Raw genomic sequence first — 22,587 nt, forward strand, 5'->3', positions numbered from 1 at the left:
GACTCGGATGCACAGATACCTATTGTGCTCCTCCAAGATCACAAGTTAAGAGACGAGCGATTGTGCTAGTACTCCGAGATAATGCAGTAAAACATGAGAAAACATCAGAGTCCCCCACTTGTGGTTGTGATACACAGATGTACATGCACAGTGGCTGAGTAAGTGCAGCCAGCGGCAGCTTCTGACGGTTTGATGAGGTGGTAATAAAAACTCAGATTTTTATCTCTGTACATTCTCTGACTTTCAGCGTTCAGTGGAAATTTGGAGAAGCATCGTATAACCTTACTGTAGAGGTATGATTAGAGAAAGTCACATTTCTTTCTTAGTTATATCACTTAGGACTAACTAATGGATTTAAGGTGGTATTTTCTCCCTCAGACATACGTGCTATTGATTCAGTATGAAAGGCAAATTCACAGAATTCCTCTCTGTTGCCGGAGGAGGCGGCGTGACCTGGAGCGACAGAAATAGCTTTTCACGCGTTTGGTGTGGGAAAAGTGAATTGGGTCATTTCACCATTCTGCAGCTCCAGTATAAAGACCTGATTAGATTAGCTTTGATTAGATTTGCTGTCTGAACGAGGCCTCCTCGGGGAGGGTTGGCACATTGAGGCCTCCTTAGAGAGAAGAGGTGGTAGTGGGTGGAGGGGTGCTGGGCTCGTTCTGTTAATAACGTGCTAAATTAACCATCCGAGCCCCTCTCTGCCGGGAGCAACATGTTTTATTCATGTCAATAGACTAACAGGTGTGACGTGACAGGTGTTGCTGCTGCTTTTATTTTTTTTCTTCTTCCTCAGATCACAACTCTGGAAAAGTTGTTAATTGGGTCTCTGGATTTTTTTTTACTCCTTTTGCCGTGAACAATTCCTGGCTGTTGTGAGTTTCAGTTCAAAGAACATTCCTCGTCATTATGCTCCACCTGTGACTGTGGAAGTTTTTCAAAAATTGTTGTTGCACATCTTTTATGCAACATCCTTGTGGTATTAATTTTACATTACTGCACTCTGCTTTTAATTTATTTGACTGTTCACACATGGAGGCTTTTGACATTTGTTTTTAGCTCCTGAGTTCTTCTGAAGGGTTTGTGCTGTGATATTCTTTCTTTCTTTCTTTCTTTCTTTCTTTCTTTCTTTCTTTCTTTCTTTCTTTCTTTCTTTCTTTCTTTCTTTCTTTTTCTAATCCTTTATAAGGATTTCCAAAATTAAAGTGGAAGTAAATTAAATGATTGTTAGAGGTGCCCACTGGAGCCAAAATGGTCGTTAGTTGTAATTGTTAGTTTCAGCTGTTCAGTTTGCTGCCTCCAAATGAATCCCCTGAGGTATTACTGAATAAGAATGCATTCTTCAGTTCAGTTGTTCTATTATATTTTATTTATTTAGTGCCAAATCACTACAACAGTCACCTCATGGGACTTTACAGGTAATAATACAGAGAAACCCCATCAATCAGGTGGCTCCCTTTGGGCGAGCACTTGGCGACTGTGGGAAGGAAAAACTCCCTCTTAACAGGAAGAGACCTCTGGACGAACCAGGCTCAGGGAGGGGCATGAGGCGAGGGAGACAAGACAAGGTGGTAACATACATTTTTAATTATGCTGCATTTATGTAAGCTCAAATATACTCTATATACTCTAACTATATGAAGTTACACTCAGAACCTGACATAAAGCACAGAAACCAATACAGCAAACGAACCATGGAATTATGGTGATTAGAGATTTTGTTGACACACCCACCTTTTGCAGTATTTTGTTTTCAAGTAGCTGCCAATCAGAAAAAGTTGGCTTAAAAAGAGGAGAAGGAAGCTAAAACATCTTGTTTCAGATATACGCAGTGAGAAAAATACAGCTTATTTGATTATTGCTGTGAATAATGCAAACCTACTCTAGTACTATTAGGAGTTCTTAACAGTGAATGATCTTCTGGCCTTAGTTTTATAGTACTGGCACCACTTCATCTGCACAATAGCTTCTCTTATGGCTTGTAGTGCAGTTTAATTTGTTCCAACAATATTACACACACTGCTGAGTGCGTTCAGAGGGTTCTCCAAAAGACTCAGATTGAGACTGCGCTGTTGTAGACTGCATATTTTTTTCAGTTTACTCCCTGAATCAGTTTTATAAAAAGTTGGAATTCCCTTCTGGGAATGGAAAAGTAAAATCAGGGTGACTTCGATTATCCAAGCGAGAACTCCAAGTTTTCTAGTGGCTGCAGTTCAGTGGAAGAAAGCTTGTTAGTGCGTATGATACACATAATTTGCAGCGTGTCGAGCAGCTCCAGACTGTACAGTTTATTCTCAGCAGAGTTGTGTGTCGCTGGCGGCTGTTCCTGCCGTGGTGAGGCAGTAATTTATTCATTGAACAGGTGAAGGCGGTGAGGAGTGGGCTGGTTTCTCCTCGCCTAATGAAAACTCAAATCCCTCTGACTCCTGTAAATTGGTTAGGAGGTGTCAAGTGTCTCCCAACGCACCCTTACACTCCCTTCCTCCCCTCCCAAGCCTCATGTCTCTCTCTCTCACACACACACACACGCACAGACACAAACACACAGATAAGGTTGTCTCGCTGCAGACTGCAGGGACGTGACACTTTGATCTTCAAGCTCCTGGCCTTCGGTGACACACATAGCCTCCTGCTTTAGTCTATGACAAACACTCTTATACAGAAACACACATGCACTCATGTCAAGGTGCTCTGAGGTTCGGAGAAAACCCCATCTGTCTGGAAGTCAGTGGCTGTGACATTTAAAATTGATTACAAGGGGAAAATTGATTATGATAATGTCCACTTGTGTTCACTCAGAGTAGAATTGTGGCTTCTCACGCGCTCGTAAATCACTACTGTGTCATCTAACGAACCGAAGAAGAAGAAGCTGGTATGATCTGGACACTTTGTGCTCAGATTGTCCTCAGAATGATGCCATAGTTTGGGGATTATTAGTACTGGAACAACTCTGAGCAATTATAAGATTATGTGCTAGCAAACACTTCAGCATTGAAAAACCAATGGCTGAATATCTTTTCTCAACATTTAATCTTGTTAAAATAAATTGTAAAAATAAATTTGCGCTGGTGTTGAAGACTTTACCTCTTTTACAATCCTTCTTGTTTTTTAATATTTGAGCCCAGAGAGGCGATGGTTACGTATAGACTCTATACAACATGTCTCATTCATCCATTCACACTGTGACTGCTTATATTACTGCTGCAGTCTTTATCTCGCAGGGTAGAATAGCTCATCCTCTTCCAAACGATTGTAGTAATAGCTGCATTGCAAAATAAAAGTTGGGAAAACTGTAGCGGCTTTCTGTCCCTTGTGGTGATGCTGTAACACATGCCTACACTCACAGAGGGAGTGTAAAGAGCCTGTAAGAAAATGCTCCTGTGAATGCCTCTGGCTCTCTCTGGAAGTTCTGTGACATTACGTAGACACCTTGCGGCTACGAAACCTCTTTGTTTAATGTCATTTCCACTTTCCCACATTTGATTGCGTTGCTAATTTGGCAGGCATGCCTGAGATCGCTCCAACTTTCAGATTTAGGATTGGTAAAGTAGGCGCATTCATTGAATTAAGATGAGAGGTAAAGAGATGGGAGGTAAAGACAGGAGCTTTACCTTTCATGTACCCAGGATTTTAACATCAGATACAGCAGTTTTTACGTTAATCAGTTCGTGATGTGTAGAGTAAAAAGATGAAAATGTCTACCTGGTGCTGGGGTGATTACTTCAAAAATGTAATGGGTGAAGAAAAAAGGGGGAAAAAAGCGTAATTTAAAAAAATATATATAGTCACATTTCATTTCTAGAATAATCAAAAAAATCAGTTCTCCTTATATAATGCCAATTCACTGCAATTATTTTGTTTCTTCCCTTTAATTAGTCGACAGACTTTACTTGAATAGAGCTCCATGAGACTAAAGAAACAGTGACACTCGTTTAGTGTACTAGTTGAGCATAAAACAACTTATCCACAAAACTGAACATGAATTTTTGATTCGTTTTCAAGTACGTCATTAATCATTTAGTCACACTCTATTTGCCACGAAGCATTCGATTCTGGACTTGTTTTCGCCGTGGCGCCAACCTGCATGTTATGAACACATCCTAAAATAAAAACTAATTTAAAAAACACGTGCTAACAAGCGCTAAGAGCAATATCTGACTTGTATTTTTGTCTCACCCACGACTTTTCTCAGCTACCCACCCAAAGAGCTTCACACCACGCAATTACGTTTAAAGCACCACCGAGCACCTGAGCGCTCTACCTCACCCCATGTCTTTTGCGCTTCGTCTTTAATCTCTCCTAGCGCCACTTTGTAACCTCCCTTGTAATCTTCCCTGCAGCCTTCAGTCACTCTGAGTCAGACTTGGGTCATGGGAACTCACAGCTGCTTGCTTGGCCCCATGCAGATGACAGACAGCGAGCTCCATCTCGGTTTGTTTGCTGATGCACGTGAAAAAAAAGGGAGAGGGGGGAAAAATAGCCCTGCACCTGAAACAATCCACAGTTTGAGTTTGTTGCTGTGGGACAGTGGAGTCCATCTCTTCAGGAAAGTAGGGCACAGTGTGCAGGCATGCTGGGCTTTCACACGCATTATACACATAAACCTGCAGTTTAGCACTCAGCAGATTGTGACATTTACTGTATCTGGTATTATTTAACACAGAAATCCAAATTTAATCCTCATTTCTGTGGATGACAGACAATCCAAAGAAAGGCATAGTAACCATCCTGAACATGCAAACCCAAACAACAGATGGAGGCAAACGCTCGGTCACCTCTAGTCTTCAGCTGGGATCTCGGCTTTACCAAAAGTGACTGGGAAGATGATCTTAGTACTCTAGCGGGGGTGTATAATCTAAGTAGCTCAATACTACTATTATACTTAGACCACATGCATCAAAGACTCTTGGTCACCACTGTTCCTTCTTTGGACCACTTGTGATAAATACTAACCACTGGGGACCAGGAACACACCACAAGAGCTACAGTTTTGGAGCAATCATCTAGCCTTTGGAATTTGGCCCTCGTCAGACTGAAATCCCTAGGCTTGCCCGTTTTCCCCACTTCTAACACATCAACCACTACAGGTGCCATGATGATAAGTGTTATTCACTTCACCTGTCAGTACTCATAATGTTATGCCTGATCGGTGTATGCGTACCTAGACATTTAAAACAAGTTGGAACACAGTTTCCTGTGGGGGATTTCAGTGGAGAAGGCAAGAAAATTATATTTCCCCATTGGAGATCAATATAGTCTATTTAACCGCCTTTTGGCAAGTCATCAAAAACCTGCCAGCTCTGGGGGTGCTGACCTTCCAGAGAATCCGGAAAAAAAGAGAGAAAAATATAAAGAATGTAATTAGGAGAATGTCTATCTGACTGAACTTGAAAGGATCATATGGAAACTGTGTGTTGCTACTTTCCAGGTGAATGCTTTCTTTTTTGAATGATCAGGTTGCTGCCCTTTTTAACTAGCCCTGGTTACACGGAAGGTAATCAGTGACAGCAGTGTGGGAACAAAACAAATTTTCCCACCGCTTCTCACCTTCTGTGCCAAATATGTGTGTGTGCCAGTTTCTGAAAGCAGTCTTCCGTGTCTGTTCGTATCTGGGTTTCTGTGTAAACTCACTGTCGTGTGCCATGTCTACATCATGAACTGGGCACGAGTCTGAGCAGAAAAGTTGATTGTGATGTTTCCGTATTAGTGCACCCCGTGATGACCTCTGTCTCTCCTCCTCTCTGTGTTTCAGCGAGCGTTCACTGTGATAGTGGAGGCGTGGGACAGGGACAACGGCACACACAGCAATGGTAAGGTCCACCTTTCAGTGTTCTTTCCATCGTTTCCATCTATCTCAATGATGAGAGAGTGACATTTAGGCTTTTTTAAATCTTTAAATAATCAAGAAAATAAATTATTATCAGCTGACTTCTTTTTGTTTGGATGGTTCAAGGGGCATAAATGCATAAATGCACAGTTCATTTATGATAAACTCACTGAACATTGTCAAGACATCAGCACAGACAGTGTGAACTGGAAAGATCAAATCTACTTGTGAAGCTTCTAACCGACCTGCCTGCCAGCACCAGATTTCTTTAGTACACAGCTGTATCCTGTTTACACACTTCTGGTCTCAGTTCTGTTTGGCTTTGTTTTCCAGCACCATAGTGAGGAAGGTTAATTGAAGGATGCAATCTACGTTAGGAGGCAACGCTTCATTAGCGTTGTTGGCTTTATTTTCCCGGAGTTGATTCAGGACCCGGTTCATTTAGTGCCAGGGTTCTCAAGGTGTGTCATGTGGGTCGATGACGGCTCTGGGGAGCTGCTGTACATTTCATCCATCCACAAGGGAGCTTTTCTTCTCATTTTTCAGCTTCTTGTTCTAGCTATAAAAATCTTCTTAATATTCACAGCTGGTGTCAAGGAATAAAGAAAAAATGCAATAAAATGCTTATAAACCTTACAAAAAAATGGCTGTTCCTAACATAAACCACCGTCACACAAACAGATGCATTAGAACAATTAAAGATGATGTGTCACTCTAAATTTGAAGTTCATTATTAAATCTTGAGAACCCTTGATTCAGTGGCTTTAGCTTCATTTTTGTTCCACGCGTGCAGGAACAGACGCAGTGAGGAGAAAACTCCTTGAGTGAACCATTCAGCTGAAATTCAGTCCAATTTTATTTATATGAGATCAGGAGTGTAGCTGAAGGGAGGCCTGAGTAGCACCACTCCTTTCCCTATTTTCTGGGTGTTGTCAGCCCGTATCCAGACTGTATTTTGTTAGCTACATACGTGATGTTTTTATGCCACAGGAACAGCTCCTTACTCAATACATTAACTTTGTGTTAACTCATGATGGAAGCATTTATAGGTTTTCCCATAGTTAAGCCAAGATTTTACAATGTTAACCAAACAAACAAACACTTAGTGATAGTGGGGAGGAAAAAAAGCTCAAGACGAGTCAGGTCACACAGCCATCAGATGAGACATGAATAGCCGTACAGACAGTAATGACAGTAAACACTTAGCAGGTCGGTGAGCCAGTAAGTGCAGATCAGACATAAATGCAGAAAAGGAAGAAAGTGAGCAAACCTCGGGCCAGAGAAGATGTAAACTTAATGGGATGCAATACTAGCATATGGATATGGATGCATAGCTTTAAAAGAGAGGAGGTGCTCGTCCATAATGTGAGGATTCCCAAACAGCTTTGGCTTTGTTTGCATCTAATATTGAAGGTAAAATGACCTTTTCACATTAATTTAAATGAAGATGACTGCTATGATCAACCACACACGTACACACAAACTGTGTTACTCTACCCTTCTCGGGGTCACCCAGGCTGTTTATGCCTCTCCTCTATATTAAGTCTGTGAGAGCATTGCCTCGTTAAGCCATTAATTGCAGACCCCCACCCCCACTTTTCGCTACCTCCTAATTAGCATCCTGGCAGCTGTCTGGCTACTGCACGCCACTTGGTTATCACTGTGACAGGCTGCTATGGCTCAGCGTGGACGGTGATTCGAGTACTTTTTAGCTTGCTAGATGTGATGGTGCAGCGGCAGGAGGGGGGTGCTTTACTTATCCCGGGAGGGGAGGCGTGTATTCTAAGGTAGTGACAGGCAGTCAGGCATGCAGGAGGTGCTGATGTGTCGACCGCCGTGTCTTGTCTTGCAGAGTTGGTCTGAGTCTCATTGCATGATCATAGGTTTCAGTCCTGAATCTGTCAGTTAGTCTGTCAGCAGTCGAGGGTCCTGTCAAGAGAGAAAGCTTACAGTTTGGGCTTAATTATAGGTCAAACTGGACAAACTAAAAATAGATATTTAATGATATAATGAGAAGCCACCACAAGTGTCTTTCCAAAGCTGTTTGGGGATTAAGTGTTGACTTCTCGGTGTATCTGCCTACTTTCGCTTGTCTTTTCTGCCTCCGTTTTGGGATTTCCTACATTTTCGCGACGCACGTCAGAGAGCAGGCCCAAACCTGCAGCATCCTGCTGTGTGTGTGTGTGAGAGTGGAGCAGGTGGAGGTGGAGCAAACATTAGTGATAGTGTAGCATAATTATAGAGAAGGAGAAAGTTCTCATGTGCCCAGGCGTGCACAAGAATAGGAATCTACGTAGGGATGTCCCAATCAAGTTGAGCTTTGCCCAGGAGCCCAGAAATGAATGCTTTGAATATCTTCCAACCCAAACCCTGTTTACTCTGTACTGTATTTTTTTTTTCATGTGTAAAGCAGTTGCATCGTCCTTGGAGTTTGGTTAGGGATCTGCTGGGGTGGTGAAATCTGAGCATGATTTAGGCTGTCCCTCTTCATTTCCAGCCTCAACAAACTGCTAAGTTTAAGTACAGGGACTGAGGTCGCCCTTCCAATGAGTGGACAACCTCCTGAGCCACAGCCAGCCCTAGTCATGCGGGTTGGCCAGAGAGGTGGCCAGACTTCAGTCTGTAGTGGCCATTGTGTAATAAACAGTGGTTTGATTAATTAATCTACTGGTTCTTTTTCAGATTTGGTCTGTGGAATTTTTGTAAATGGTCTAAAATCTTATAAAAGCTTTTATTATTATACATTTTTTATTACTTTTATTTTACAGTTCATTAAACAGCAAGCATAGTCAATTACTTTATTATTTTCTGCTACTTATATCATTATGAATTGATTATTTTTAGACTGATGATCATAAAAAAAAATCCAAATTCAAACCACAAACTCTGGTTGCTTTCGTACAGAGTCTTCGATGGTAAGTCCACTGTCATGACTCACAGTCAGGGGATAATTAACATGGCGTACCTTTGTTTAATTCAGAGTAATGAGAGAAGTATTGCTCTTTTCCCAAAATATCTAACACTTTATCAGCAGCTCATCACTTAAACAACAACATTAAAGTGTGACGTGTCTCAATGTGTCGATTTTTCCTCTCAACTTCTGGTAAATATTCTGAGAGCATACGAGGGGAGTTTCCTCGCCTGCGTTTCAGTGTATGCATGAACAGGCCTGGGCTGCAGGTTGCAGAGGCCTCAGGAAAAAGAAGGCCTCGCAAAGGTTGTTTATGTTTCAGGAAGCCCCCCCCCCCGCCTGTTTCAGAGCAAAACAGAAAAGCCTTGGGAAAAGAGGGCTGAGATGTTATTGAGCATCAGAGCTGGTGCATTGTTGGTGTATTGGGGAAGAATTATGAATTATGCATGTCAGACTGATTGGATGGTAGTATGAATGATGCTAAAACACTGGTAGCATTCTCTAGAGATAAGCTCAGCTTTGGTCCTAAAAGTATTAAAAATACATCAGCCAGCTGCACGTCTGGAATGGAGATGACGGTGGTTTTTTGAGGTTCCCCTTTAAATCTTGAATGTAATGGAAACCTGCAGAGGTCTCTGCACGTATAGTGATGATTTCAACTTTAAAAAATGGATGATTTGCTTCTTCACTGATGGGAAATATCAGTGAGTCTTTTGCTAAGTTGTGCCAAACTATTAACTGTCATCGAATAATTTATGATAAAGTTTTGGCAATCAAAGGAAGGAGTTGATTTAGTGCATTTTTTGCCCTTTAATTTGCCATTTAACTCAGATCTGTCTGTAGTGCCAAGCAGGTGACAACAAATCCTCAGATGAGAGGACTGCTCCATTAATATTTATGGGAAAAAAACAGGTTTATTACAGTTGCCTTAAGAAGGTAGGGAGATGACAAATGGCTGTAAACGTTAGGTGGTACACCTGGAGGAAGATGGTTCACAAAGGAAAGTAACTCCTTGCCAACCAGTTAGCTCATGGTTTCACTGGAGAATGTAAGAGTCACGTCACTCAGCTGGCATTCTTTCTCGGTGTTCTGTTTGTTGGTGTCTTTAAGCAAGAAAGAAAAGTTGGGACAGACATTGCAGAACTTTTCTGATTCTGATTTTTGTTATCAGCTCAGCTGTAGTCACAACCCCGTGTCTTATTCAGACAATTGGTTTGGAGAAATTGTGAGGAAACAGGTGTAGATTTTGCAGACTCAAACAAAAAACAGTAACAACAACTTCTGCAAAATGCTAGATGTCAGGTAGAGAAAGAGGTCAAAGTTCAAAGACCCCCAGCCCCTCTTAAAGCTCTCCTGTCCCATGAACTGTGTCGCACATTGCCTGACAACTGAAACTGTTGGACAAAGCCATCACTCTACATTTTTAAAATTAATTCCTCTCTTTGAAAGCAAAGACAATCGTGCTGCTCTTGACATGATCAGCTGCTCGGATCTGAAGCCCCTCGTTGTTTATATAAGCTGGTTTTTAAATGGCCTTCCCTCGCCTGCTCTCCCTAGTAACAACGGCCCCTCTTAGTGTGTCTCCTCCACTACAGAGGGAGCTCATGATTGGTCTATATTTTTATATCTAATTGCTGGAGATGAACAGCAGTGAGTGAGTGCCTGGGTGTTTCAGGTGGTGGGTGTGGGACTGAAATCTGTGGCAGTGTGTTAACTCACAGTGAGCCTCAGTAAATCAGGACAGTGTGAAAATGGATTCTAGGTCTTTTAGCTTTTCAGTCATTTTTCTACACTGTCTAACTTAGGAAGTTGAGCTATTGTAGGGTAAATGTTGTTCACAAATATATTTAAGGTATTATATTACCATAACTATTGACCATAAATATTTTTTAAAAAGTTATTTTATAAACACAACTTCACAGTCTTATTCTTCTGCCATGACTAAAGAGGTGTGAAAAGTGGCTAAATCCAGTAATGTAAAGGTGGACATGCCTTCCTGCTGTAATCTAAAGTCAGTATGGGAATGCTTTAAATGTGCATTACTTTTAAAGGCCAGCAGGGGGTGTCACCTTTGCTGCCTCTGATTGTAAGTTAAAACTATGAGAAAATTACCCCACTGCTCACTTGATGTGTGACCTGAGTAAACACTCCCCTGATGAGTTTATGGTCTCAGTCTTTAGTCTCGGAGCTTATTTATTGCAACACAATGTTCCTTTTTGTAAATAATGTCACATATAGGCTAAAAGGGGTTTCTCAGCTCAGATCTACCCATGACTCATCACAACTTAAAAAAAAATACATTGCATTCTAAGCTAGCAACAATGACATGAACTGAGCGTGAGTTTCAAGAGTGTCTGACACTTGAGCTGAGACAGCTTAGATGACTATATAGATCTCGAAACATGTATAAAAAAAAAGCCAACCACATCCCTATTCCAAAAAGGAAAACTCAATGCTTACTTACTGAATGAAAATCTGAATCAAACGTTAAGGTGTAGTCCTATCTCTGGGGCTTTTTGTTTTTTGCATAGATAATTTGCATTTTGGAAGGAAAAGTTTTGCTAAACTAAAGGCAACCCAAGTTATAATGGAAACATATCATTAATAGCATTGTCAGCATTTAGCTTATGAGCCAGGAGAGAAAAACGAGTCTTTCAGTCCATCTCCACCTTGTCACTCTCTAAAAACATGAGAATGCAGAGAAGCCTGCTGGGTCGTGGTGCTTCTGTTCCTTGAGAACGAGCTAAAGGGCCTTTCCTATGTCGCCCTTCCTTGCCTGTTCCCCGTCTCTTATTATTTCCGGCCTGGCTCCGATGAAGTCGAGCTGGATATCCTGAAAGTGGGTGGCAGGAGAGGAGGGGGCCTGAAAAGCATTTCACCAAGCAGGAAAACTGAAAAAGCATTTCGGTTATCAAGCCCTCGCAGACCTCGCTTGTGCTTGCTTAATTTTCCGATTCTTTCACTCTTTTTCCTCAACTTTTATTTTTTCTTTTACCACATTCTTGATAGAACAGAGTGAAGCTTGACCAGAGGTTACACCTCAAAACATCAGATCTTTTGAGCATTTCTGTGTTTTTTTGTTCTTTTTCTGTATACATGAAAATGAATCACTACTTCAACTTTTCCTAGACTGCGAAAGGAAGTCTGTCCACGTATACCATGTGAGGCAAAATTTGAACTGCATCACCAGTTGACAGGCTTTGGATTTTTTCACAGTACAAGTTGTGACTGTAGCAAAGATAATCTGTCAGGAATTAGTGCACATTATAAACAGCACTAATGACGGCACTTGATTTTAGCCAGTTTAGCGACAGGAAAGTTAGTCACGGAGTACCACAGGGCTCTGCACTGGGGCCTCAAGAATTCATCGTTCAGTATTGTGAACCTTCCATTGCTATGCAGTTGGCAACCAGCTATATTGACCTAAAAAGCTGGGAGAGATAACCCTGTGAAAATCGACTGACGTTGTTTACATGAGCTGCAGGTTTTTTTTAGTTAAAAGGAAAAATTGTCCACTGAGTAAATAACAAGCATAATTTGTCATAGCATTTTTTTAACATCTGTTTCTGTATCATCTGTTTTTGCTTTGTCCAGATGATGAGCTACTGATAGTGCGCAGCATCCACAGAGGAATGATTAACCCTGGAGAGGAGAAACAAGTGGTGGAATATAAAACTTTGATTGCTAGTATTGGCTACACCATCCGTGTGCGCTGTGATGAAAACTACTATGGCACCAAATGCAATAAAGTATGCCGTCCACGCAATGACTACTTCGGCCATTATGTGTGCGACCAAACTGGAAACCAAGAATGTATGGAGGGCTGGACAGGGCCTGACTGCAACAAAGGTAGGAAAAAATATATCAGTCAAAGTGCAAACAGCAACACAACCTACCATGTAATAATGTTAACAAGAAAATAAAAATAATTAATCCTTAACTAATAATTAACTAAATAATACAATCTAAACCTTAAATCTTCAGTGTCATAACCAGTTAATAATGTATCTATTTCTCACTATTTCATAGTGAAATCGCAGCACTTTTTATGGGGGAGTACTGGTATATGTGCAATGAATCAAAATGAATCAAAACTGTCTTTTAGAAGCTCTCATTGGCATCATTTTCCACTTTGTTTTTAAATGTTTTTTTTTAATTACTTACCACTTTTGGAAAGCCAAAAGCAGCCAGGTTCAAATAAACACTCCTCATCCAAGCTTACTGTGATCACGTGGATCCTCAGTTTTTCCTTCCTTATTGCCCTTTTTGGATGAAATTCAGAAGTTCACGGAAATTCGTGTCAAATGTCACTTTGCAAGAATGTGAAGAATGTCTGGAAATTCCTGCCATTGCTGAAGGCACCTTCAGCTGTCTTGACAGTTCATCCATCTATTGTCACAACAGTTTCTCTGCATTTTCACGAGCAGGGAGGGCTAAGGAAGGACATTTTAATGACTGAAAGCTCAAAAGAATTCAAATGCTTTATGTTAGCTTTATTATGCTTTTAAATAAAAGAGTTTTTCACAATTTTTGGACGAATCCATACATGTCGTTTTCTCTTTTCCTTCTCAAAAGCCATCTGCAAACAAGGCTGCAGCCCCATCCACGGGATTTGTAATGTGCCAGGAGAATGCAAGTAAGTCACCTCTAGTTTTTTTTTATGCACCTCTTTGTTTCTCTTACGGCATTGTTGTCAAGTGATGGAAAATATGTTCTTGTTTGGATGGAAACCCCATCACCACCACCACCACCTCCAACACATAGGGAGTTAATGAGAATAACAGTCCTGACACAACAGAGTGGTGAGTGGGTGAGGGGGTTGTTAATAACATACCAAGCAGCCTAACCCCGCATCACTCTTAACTCCCCCATCCCAGTCTGATGCATTGCCCCCCATTCCTCCACCTCCATCCCTCAGCTCCACTCTGATCCAGAAGCTATTGTTCTGCTTCCTGTTCTAAAGCTGGCCTGCTCTTGCCCGCACACAGAAAGAGAGAAAGCAGCCTGTTTTTTTTTTTGTTTTTTCTTCCATGTTTCCTTCCTCATCCTTCTCCAGCAACAGAGAGGCACCGTACCTCCCCGCAGTCCCTTCCCTCCACCACCCTCTTCCAGTGTCTGGAGCCCACATCACCTCTTCCTATCCTGGATCTTGTTATGGCTGGCACTCTTATGTTAGGAAGTGTGGATTCCGCGCACAAAGCTACAGACAGCAAGCGGGGATAAAGACAGGGGGCATTGAGGGCAGTGTCACTGGTTGCTAATGGTAACTCAAATTATAGGTCAATACATAGTCTGTGAGTACCTCGAATATAAATATATAATAAGGTAATGAAGTCCATTTACACAAACAACACAAAGTACATGAAATAAAAAATACCAATTACTTAAATGACATTTTACGTGTCAAAACCAAGAGAACTTACCTCACTACAGATAACCTTCATTATGCTTTGGTTGACACAGGCTAAGGGACATGTCATCGACCCCCTGACAATCTTGAGTCACTAGGAGAAAAAAAATGTATTTTTCTGAGTGGTTCTTGTGGCAGATTGCTGGTCACTAACAGACGCAGTCACACGTCAGTTTCTTGAAAGATGTCGATTTGTCTGCATACCTCAATCTCATAAAAAAAGAAAGTGAACAATGATCATCTTCAAAGTAAAAGATTTGGCTGACCACAAGTTTAAAAAGTTGTGGGTTGAATTTTTACCTTGAGGAGACCATTTTTCATGTACGGTATACGTGACAACCTGCTACTGACCAAACCAATCACAAGGAGGTTGTGTATATATATACATGTGACCAATTTCATTTTCTCCAACTACCAGCAACTCTCAGAAAACATTTTTAAACCAGTTGGAGAACACACACTGTTGTCTAGCGATTGGCTGTACTTTACCTGAGTAATTTAGCCTTGATAATTCATTGGATGAACGTTCTATGAGATACCAAATACAACAAATCAGAGATGCTACTGCTCCAAAAAAAATTGTATTTCATGGCTCCCGTGTGTTCATGAAAAGTATTAGACCAGTACTTCTACACTAGCTACAGTGTTTTTGCTTAAAGCAACAAGCATTCAAAAAAGGCTGATGAAGCGTTTACAGTTATGTGAACAGCAGAGATGGCAGCAGAGAGATATTTAGATTTGATTACATTTGGAACTGAACTGTACATTTAGACAGAGTGGAACACAAGCTTTAAAAAGCCAAACTACACACACACACACACACACACACAAACACACACACACACACATAGTGCCAAGTATTTGGAAACATCAGAAGAGCAGCGTTGACAGAAGGGAGGGAGGGAGGTTAGGGTTTTACACTGTGGCAGGTTTGATTAGGTTTGATGAGGCTGACATTTCTCATTGAAAATGGCCAGAGGATTGTAAGAGAAAGCAACACCCTGGAATGTGCCTCAACATGTGATTTGGAGCTTCGTCGCCATCAGGTGCGCACATACGCGCAGCGCTGAGAAAGAGAAGAAGCAAAAGAGAAAGAGAGAGTCGGGGGATAGTTCACATTTATACGAACACATAACAAAACTGTAAGCCTAACTGTGTGAGAATAAAACTAAAACAGACACACCTGACAATAAACGTAACACTCTTGAGCACAGAAAAACTGATATGAAATGAATTATGAAATGAATTGCATTAGAAGGATTTATTTGTATTATATATCAATGTTAAGGTTGAAATGCTGATCTATGTCACAATTTATTCAGAAGAAAAACAAACAGTCTCTTGTCTATCACACCAACTTCGTACTTTAGCCTTAATCGATCTTTAATTTAAATTAATCCACCTTCTAAAACAAGGTATTTTAGCTAACTATGCCTTCTCTTTAAGCCAACTTTCTTACTGGATAATAGCAGGTGAGTGGGGCTCCTGTGAGACTAACCTACTAAGGGTATCCCCTGTCTTTGACATCATACAGGTCCAAGAGAAAAAAAACTGTATAAAACTTCACGTTTAGAGCAGTCTGAAGTCTTCTCATGACCTTTTGGTTCATGGGGATCACTTGCGTATACACTGCCTTCATTACTTGAGGTAAAACATAATTAGCCCCCTTTCAATGGAGTCAGTGGAAAAGTCTTAAATGGATCCAGCCACTTCCACTTTATTTTGATGCAATGAAAATTGTGGATGATACAGGCCCTTTAATTAAAAATCCAATTTCACCGTTTACAAAACACGTAAATCTAATAACGTACAGGGAGGATCCGTTTATTCAGAAGACAGCCACCTAAGCCGCGAATATGCGCCTGTCAAACGTTACAGTGTGGCTCAGCCTGTGGTGTCAGGTGCAAATTGATTGAAAGCTCCATAAAAATCACACGTAATGCGATCTCGCAAAACAAACGGGCTTGTATTAATATGATTCAAATAGAAAACCGTGTCAGGGCGAACGCATACCGAACAAGTTAGAGCGAATGTGATGTCAGAAGAAGTATTAAACCCCGATTCTTTTGTCCCCATGATAGAACAGAGAAAACCCGACTCATAGCGGTCAAAACATTTTATATTTCAGAGAGGAGGAAAAAAACAGAAGAAGAAGAAGTAGTTACTGGGTTAATGTCTGGGAAATTTTGAGGGAAGAGAAAAGAGAAAGAAACAGGGGGAAAAAAAGCATCTCAGCCTGGCAGAAGGAAACTAAAAATGTGTGTTTGGTATCTTGTTTCTTACACACAGCGCATTCACAACCTACGCTCCCTCATGTGACACTACTAAACATGTAGCTAGGCAACAGCAGGCTAAGTCCGTCTGCTGGATTTGGGCGCGAGACTTGCCTGTAAATAATTCAGCGGTCCCACACACGGACACTCACACACACAGCCCCCTCTACCTCGGCCCACCGTCCCGTCTTCAGGGTGTGGTTTGTCTGAGGGGCAGCGGCGGGGCGTGGGGTTTTGTGGTAAAGGAGGGATATTTTAGGCCCTGGCTTGGCCCCCATGGCCCCCTCCATTGATGGGACAGCAGCAGCCCAGTGACGGTGCTTGTGGGTAATGCCACCCTTGGCCTGTGGCTGCCCGAAACCATTTCCCTGCTCTCCCACACTGCAGCCAGACAGGCTGTCCGCTCTGCCACCGCTGACAGTGTGCAGGGCACTACTGCCAACCGCAGAGCCGGACAACACTGCATACAGTAGTAAACAATACATAGCACTGTCTCCCAGACACACAAACACACACATATGCATAAGTGAATTGCAAATACAGAGCGAGATCAGATGAAAATTGCAGTCATGCATACAGTTAAAAACATTTCTACTTGCAAGTTGTGCATGAGACCAAACTGTCTGTGCATGTTTTGATGTAATCAGAACTTGGTCACTGCTCCATTTCTTTCTTTGTTTTAAGTGTGCCTCTGTTTGCCTGATACCACACACAGGTATTCCAAGCTCATTTAATAGGAAAGGCCACCAGCTACAGAAAATATGTTGTTAGCATTTTGCATGAATTGAGTTTAAAGACCGTTAGAGCAAAATTTGAAATTAGCTACCATAATAAATGTGATCCTGGGTCAAATAGGCTTTATTCTTTTGGTTTCTGATAGTTTTCCTGGACGCCAGGGCCCAGTCACATTTTTTTTTTTTTGAGTGCTGTCCCGTCTGTCATTGTCCCAAAGTACTACAGCACATCACAGCAGGCTACAGAGACCCATTTCGCTGCCTTTTGGTCTTTTGGTCGGCTTCCATTTTGAAGTGTTCGTGAGAGTCGAAGGAGAGGAGGGCTGGTTGGGTGGGGAGGTGGGTTTTGCGGGCCCCAAAATAGCCCCAACGGAGAAATGACAGGACAGGTGGGGCAAGGTTACCACTGGCCTTGGAATAACAGAGCGCTGCCATATACCAACAGATTAGCTAACCCTGTGCCTGCCTCTGCTTCGAGACGACTAAGCCTCGTTCCACAAAAAAACACCCGTTCCAAGTTTGCCCTCAAGCCACGCTCACGGCACAGGAAGAGGGCAGAGAGCAGACACGGCGTGCATGACGTCTGTGTGAAGAAATGCACAAAACAAACAAAATGGGCGGGCTCTTAGAAGGTCACTTTTCTCTTTTATCGACAGTATTTTGTAGATTACAGTATTGCCTCTGATGATATAAGTCGTATTATACACCAAGGAAGGCTTTAACTCTAATAAAAGTGCAGGGTTTTTTTGCTAATACTTAATACTTGGGAGTTTTGGACAAATATGTTGGCAAAATGAACAATTTGAAGACTTCTGATGAGACTTTTGGACTTTTATATTAGCAGTGAAGTCACATTTCATATATAAGTGCTACAGCAGTAAGACATAAGCTAGTTTTGAATAATTGACCTGAAACTTTGTAGGAAATGTGAATGAATGTGCACATGAAAGTAAGCATGACGAGATATTTGCAGACCCACACACACAACACACTCAGGAATGTCCCCTGGCCCTGCATGTTCTAAGATTAGGAGTGGCAGCAAACATGTCACTCACCTCGATGAAGATGCTTTGTCCTGCTGTGGCGTTCAGCTGCAGTGTCACAGTGGTAATGTGTGGCTGAGTCAAGTACAGTGATGTTTGTACTTGCTGACCCTTCATGTATGCAGAATTCTTCCCTCTCTGAACTCCATAAATTGCCCTTTTTTTGGCACCCGGCAGCATCCCTCGTGTTCACCAGCCATGTCCCACTGGCACGATGGCATGACATCAAGTGCTCCTCTGTGTTTCCCGACATCGTAGAAGTATTAAATGACTTTATTGTTATCAATACGTAACTATCACTCTTTCTCAAGGCTAAATCCTCCTACCCCCCCACCCTTTCCCCTCGCATTTTTAAGCGTGTCTGTGTGCCTGATGCTCCCTCAAGCTGGTTGTGCTATTAAGAACACATTCTTATTGTGCGTGTGAAATAAGAGGCACTTATTTTGCTAATAAATACACTCACCCACTGTTTTCCCTCTTCTATGTGTGCTTTTTATTTATTAGTAATGGCACAAGTATTTCAGTCCTCAGGAGCTTAACTGTCTGTAACCAGTTTTCGGGTTCATATTGCTCCTGATTGAGGAAAAGAAAGAAGCGAGGAGGCAAAAACAGCCGCCCAGGTGTGCTGTCTGTATCAACAGCAAAAGTATTTGGTAATTAAAATAAGGACATTTCTTTTCTCTGTGTTGCAGGTGTAACTACGGCTGGCAGGGTCCGTTGTGTGAGGAGTGCTTGCCATACCCAGGCTGTGTTCATGGTACCTGCAAGCAGCCCTGGCAGTGCAACTGTGAGAAGAACTGGGGAGGCCTGCTATGTGATAAAGGTCAGAAGTTAAATATGTTTTCTAAGATCTAAGATATCCATCTTTAACATAGCCAGAATTTCCAAGACAAACAATCCTTATGGTTATTTATTACAGACGCTAGCTCTGACGGGACCATGTTAGTCAACACAGGATTCTTATTCTGTGTGCACTAATTGACATGTGGCAGTATACCTCCGTTTTGTGGGGAGGGCGGCAGCATATAACCTGAATAGAATTAATTAAGTCAGAAACAACATGAATAGCGTGAAATAAGGAGCTGGGTTGGAGGTGGGTTGACAAGTGGCTTGCAGAGAGAGCGACTGCTTAAATAGATGCTCGAGGCTTAATTAAGCTGTGATCTTAAAATTAGTCAGTAAATAAAAAATGTCTTTGGGTTGTAGTGATCAAAGAAAATATAACTGTGACAACAATGTGAGCAGACATAATAGGTACCATTTCAGTTGTCCAATGTCTTGGAAATAAAGAAAACCTGTTGCTCCTGTAGGACTGTGATCCTTTGTTGTTGGATTCATCTTGGCCTCATGGTGAGACTGGTCAGGATGCAGGGTAGTGAGATAGAAATGGAATAAATTCATCATTTTGTAGGAAAAAAGTGATGGTGGCTGATGTGTTTTGGAAGTTAAAGAGCACAGAGATGCAGAATAATGACACCTCAAAGTATTTAATTATTATTTTTTGGTCAGGGAGGCTTTTGTACGTAACAATTTTGCTGCTAGTTATCTATCAGATAGCTTCTCCCAGAAATATCACTTCACACACACACTTTACTGTTCTGTCTCTGTGCAGATCTGAACTACTGTGGGACCAACCGGCCCTGTAAGAATGGAGGAACGTGTATGAACACGGAACCAGACGAATACCACTGCGCCTGTCCGGATGGCTACTCTGGCAAGAACTGCGAAATCGGTCAGTGTCTAAATACAACGCACCAAACATTTAGGTTCAAAGACCTTTGCTTTGGGCCACAGTACATTTGGGACAAAGCTCCAAAGAAACATAAAAATCAATTAGACATTTGACTTTCTTTTTAGCGGAGCATGCCTGTGTGTCTAACCCTTGTGCCAACGGAGGGACGTGCCACGAAGTCCCTACGGGGTTTGAGTGTCACTGTCCTGCTGGCTGGACTGGGCCAACCTGTGCTAAAGGTGAGAGGTGCTAAACTGTCTAGGTATTTCCCAGGTATGGCAAATATTACTTAGATGGATACATATAACTATAGTTTTCTGTACCACACTAAGTACTGTGGCTGTGATAGTAGCTTTAACATACGTCTTATATTTCAGACACTGATGAATGTGCCTCCAGCCCCTGTGCTCAGGGCGGGACATGCATCGACATGGAGAACGGCTTCGAATGCCTCTGTCTTCCACAGTGGACAGGCAAGACCTGCCAGATAGGTATGTCTGTCTGTCTCCATCTAATGAATGATGTATTCTAAAGAAAGAGAATCATCTCATTTGAGCAGCTCTTTTTTTTTTTTTTTTTTTTTTTTTTTTGACTGCTCAACATCATAAATTGATGTGTTTTTCAAATTAAATTAGGTGTCTTTCAGGTAGAAGCTTCATAATATTATATAATTTTAATTTTAAAATCCTAATTTGAAAAACCACTGCATGCTAGATGATATGTGGTGGAGCCAATGTGTGTGGCACCTATGGTGAATTCCATGCATCCACACTTGCGCGCAGAGTTACAGCATATCTAGTTGTTTGTTTATCCTGCCACATCGTTTAACCAGCAGTATAACTGCAAGAGGCCCACTAATTTCATGTGTGTGTCTGTCTGTGCATGCGCATGCCCAGCGGAGACGCTCTCCGAGCATCGTCTGCAATTTGAGCCAGGTGACTTGAGTAAAGCTAAAAATAACCCCCCGCCTGGCAACTGCTAGCCTTGGGACCAAATCTACTCCACTGGGGGGTTATCTTTGGCTCCAGACTGGCCGTAACAGTGGAGTATATGCGCTACGGTGAGGCAACGCCCCAGCATAGCGGAGCCCTCACACCCTCCGGCTTCAGCCAGGAAACACTTTATAACCTGTAAACATACACAGGGAGCAACCGAAATGCAGCGGCTTGTGTTACGAGTCCTGTTATTCTCAGAGTGCTTCTCCTTTCAGGGAGCAGGGTGGTACCTGTGGGAGAGGGAGATGAAGTGAACGGGTGCTTTAGATCGGGAGGAGGCTCGGGTTTTGGGAAGGGGTTTGGGGTGTTTAGTTTCAGCAGGCTAACAGGTGCCGCTTACCTCCTGGGAGTAGTATTAATGCACTGTGTGTTGGTTTATAGTGGGCAAGGCGGCACGGTGGGAGCGGCGAGCGCTGCCTCTGAAACTGACCACTTGGAATGCCGCAGGTTGGCCCTCAGGGAATGCAAAAGAGAGACATTAACCCCTAGGGGTGGGGATGAGGACAAAATGGCAGGAGTAGGGGGAGGCAATGGAAACCAGTGGAAAAGTAAACACCCATCCAGACATGAACTTTACTTTATTACCTAGTACACATTACATTTATTTCAGTGTTCATTTATTTAAATAAATCAAGTGGCTTTATTGTGATTCCAACCATGTGCGGTGGTACAGTTCACAGTGAAACGAGACAACATTCCTCCAAGACCATAGTGCTACATATGACATATAACAGACAATCAACACAGGACTCCATAAAGTGCAAGTGTGCAAAAATGGCAAAAACACAAAACAAAGACAGTGCAACACCAGACAGAACAGAACGATACAGACACAAGACAGCAGATGACAACAATGACAGTGCGTTGTGCAAATGACTGCACACTGTGCAAAAAGTAACTTGATGTGTCATATATATATATATATATATATATATATAATAAGTGCAGAAAGCTCTGAGCAATACAGGAATTAAATTAAACTTGTGCTGTGGTAGGGCGCTACTGAAGTGTTTCCAATAACCATCAAAGCACCAAAATTGGTTTTGGAGACAGCTCCAAACAGGTCTACAAACAGCGTATGCCCAGTGCGGATGACAACCATAAATCAAGGTGTTGGAAAGAGTTACCATGAGTCAAATATTGCAGGATAATTCGCAGCACTTTGAGTTACCATGGAGCATTTTTTGTTCCTGAAGTCTGCGTTTAAAGCCCGTAAATGAAATGAAAAAAGAAAAAAAAACAATTCACATAAGTTGTCGCTAAAAGGGAAGTTTGGGAAAGACCTTCGATCTTTGGCCTTCATTTCAGTGGGCTGTGTGACAGGAGGCTGTGCTTGGTGACGGGCTTTCTGAGCAGGTTCTTGGCTTTAATTCATTTTCTCTGTGTCTCTCATCTCCATTTTTCAGATGTAAATGAGTGTGCGGGGAAGCCGTGCCTCAATGCTTACGCTTGCAAAAACTTGATTGGTGGATATCACTGTGCCTGCTTTCATGGATGGGTGGGCCAGAACTGTGACATCAGTTAGTATCAGTCCAGCAGATCATTAGTCTTTAGCCTCTTTCCAGCTACCTGTAGAAAACAGAGGTGAAACAGGGGCCTCTGTCCAGCCAGCTTCTTTTCCACTGTAGCAGTAAATCAGTGTTTGTTCTGATAGATGGTTTC

At 42.0% G+C, this 22,587-nt stretch overlaps 1 protein-coding gene across 2 annotated transcripts in view; it reads left to right on the plus strand.

Moving 5' to 3' along the window:
• The window catches only part of LOC309696105 (protein jagged-2-like), a 50,108-nt gene that overhangs the window by 12,767 nt on the left and 14,754 nt on the right, over nucleotides 1-22,587 (plus strand). Inside the window, exons 3-10 of one of the 2 annotated variants that reach the window (XM_082517229.1) lie at nucleotides 5,753-5,810; nucleotides 12,333-12,587; nucleotides 13,314-13,374; nucleotides 18,891-19,021; nucleotides 19,811-19,930; nucleotides 20,056-20,169; nucleotides 20,308-20,421; nucleotides 22,332-22,445. In XM_082517229.1, coding sequence (XP_082373355.1) covers nucleotides 5,753-5,810; nucleotides 12,333-12,587; nucleotides 13,314-13,374; nucleotides 18,891-19,021; nucleotides 19,811-19,930; nucleotides 20,056-20,169; nucleotides 20,308-20,421; nucleotides 22,332-22,445 — 967 coding nt within the window. The remainder of the gene's footprint in view (nucleotides 1-5,752; nucleotides 5,811-12,332; nucleotides 12,588-13,313; nucleotides 13,375-18,890; nucleotides 19,022-19,810; nucleotides 19,931-20,055; nucleotides 20,170-20,307; nucleotides 20,422-22,331; nucleotides 22,446-22,587) is intronic. The other variant, XM_082517230.1, reaches the window with a different exon arrangement.

This window comes from Aulonocara stuartgranti, assembly GCF_965226115.1.
Source record: "Aulonocara stuartgranti genome assembly, chromosome: 19".
Taxonomy (NCBI): Eukaryota; Metazoa; Chordata; class Actinopteri; order Cichliformes; family Cichlidae; genus Aulonocara; species Aulonocara stuartgranti.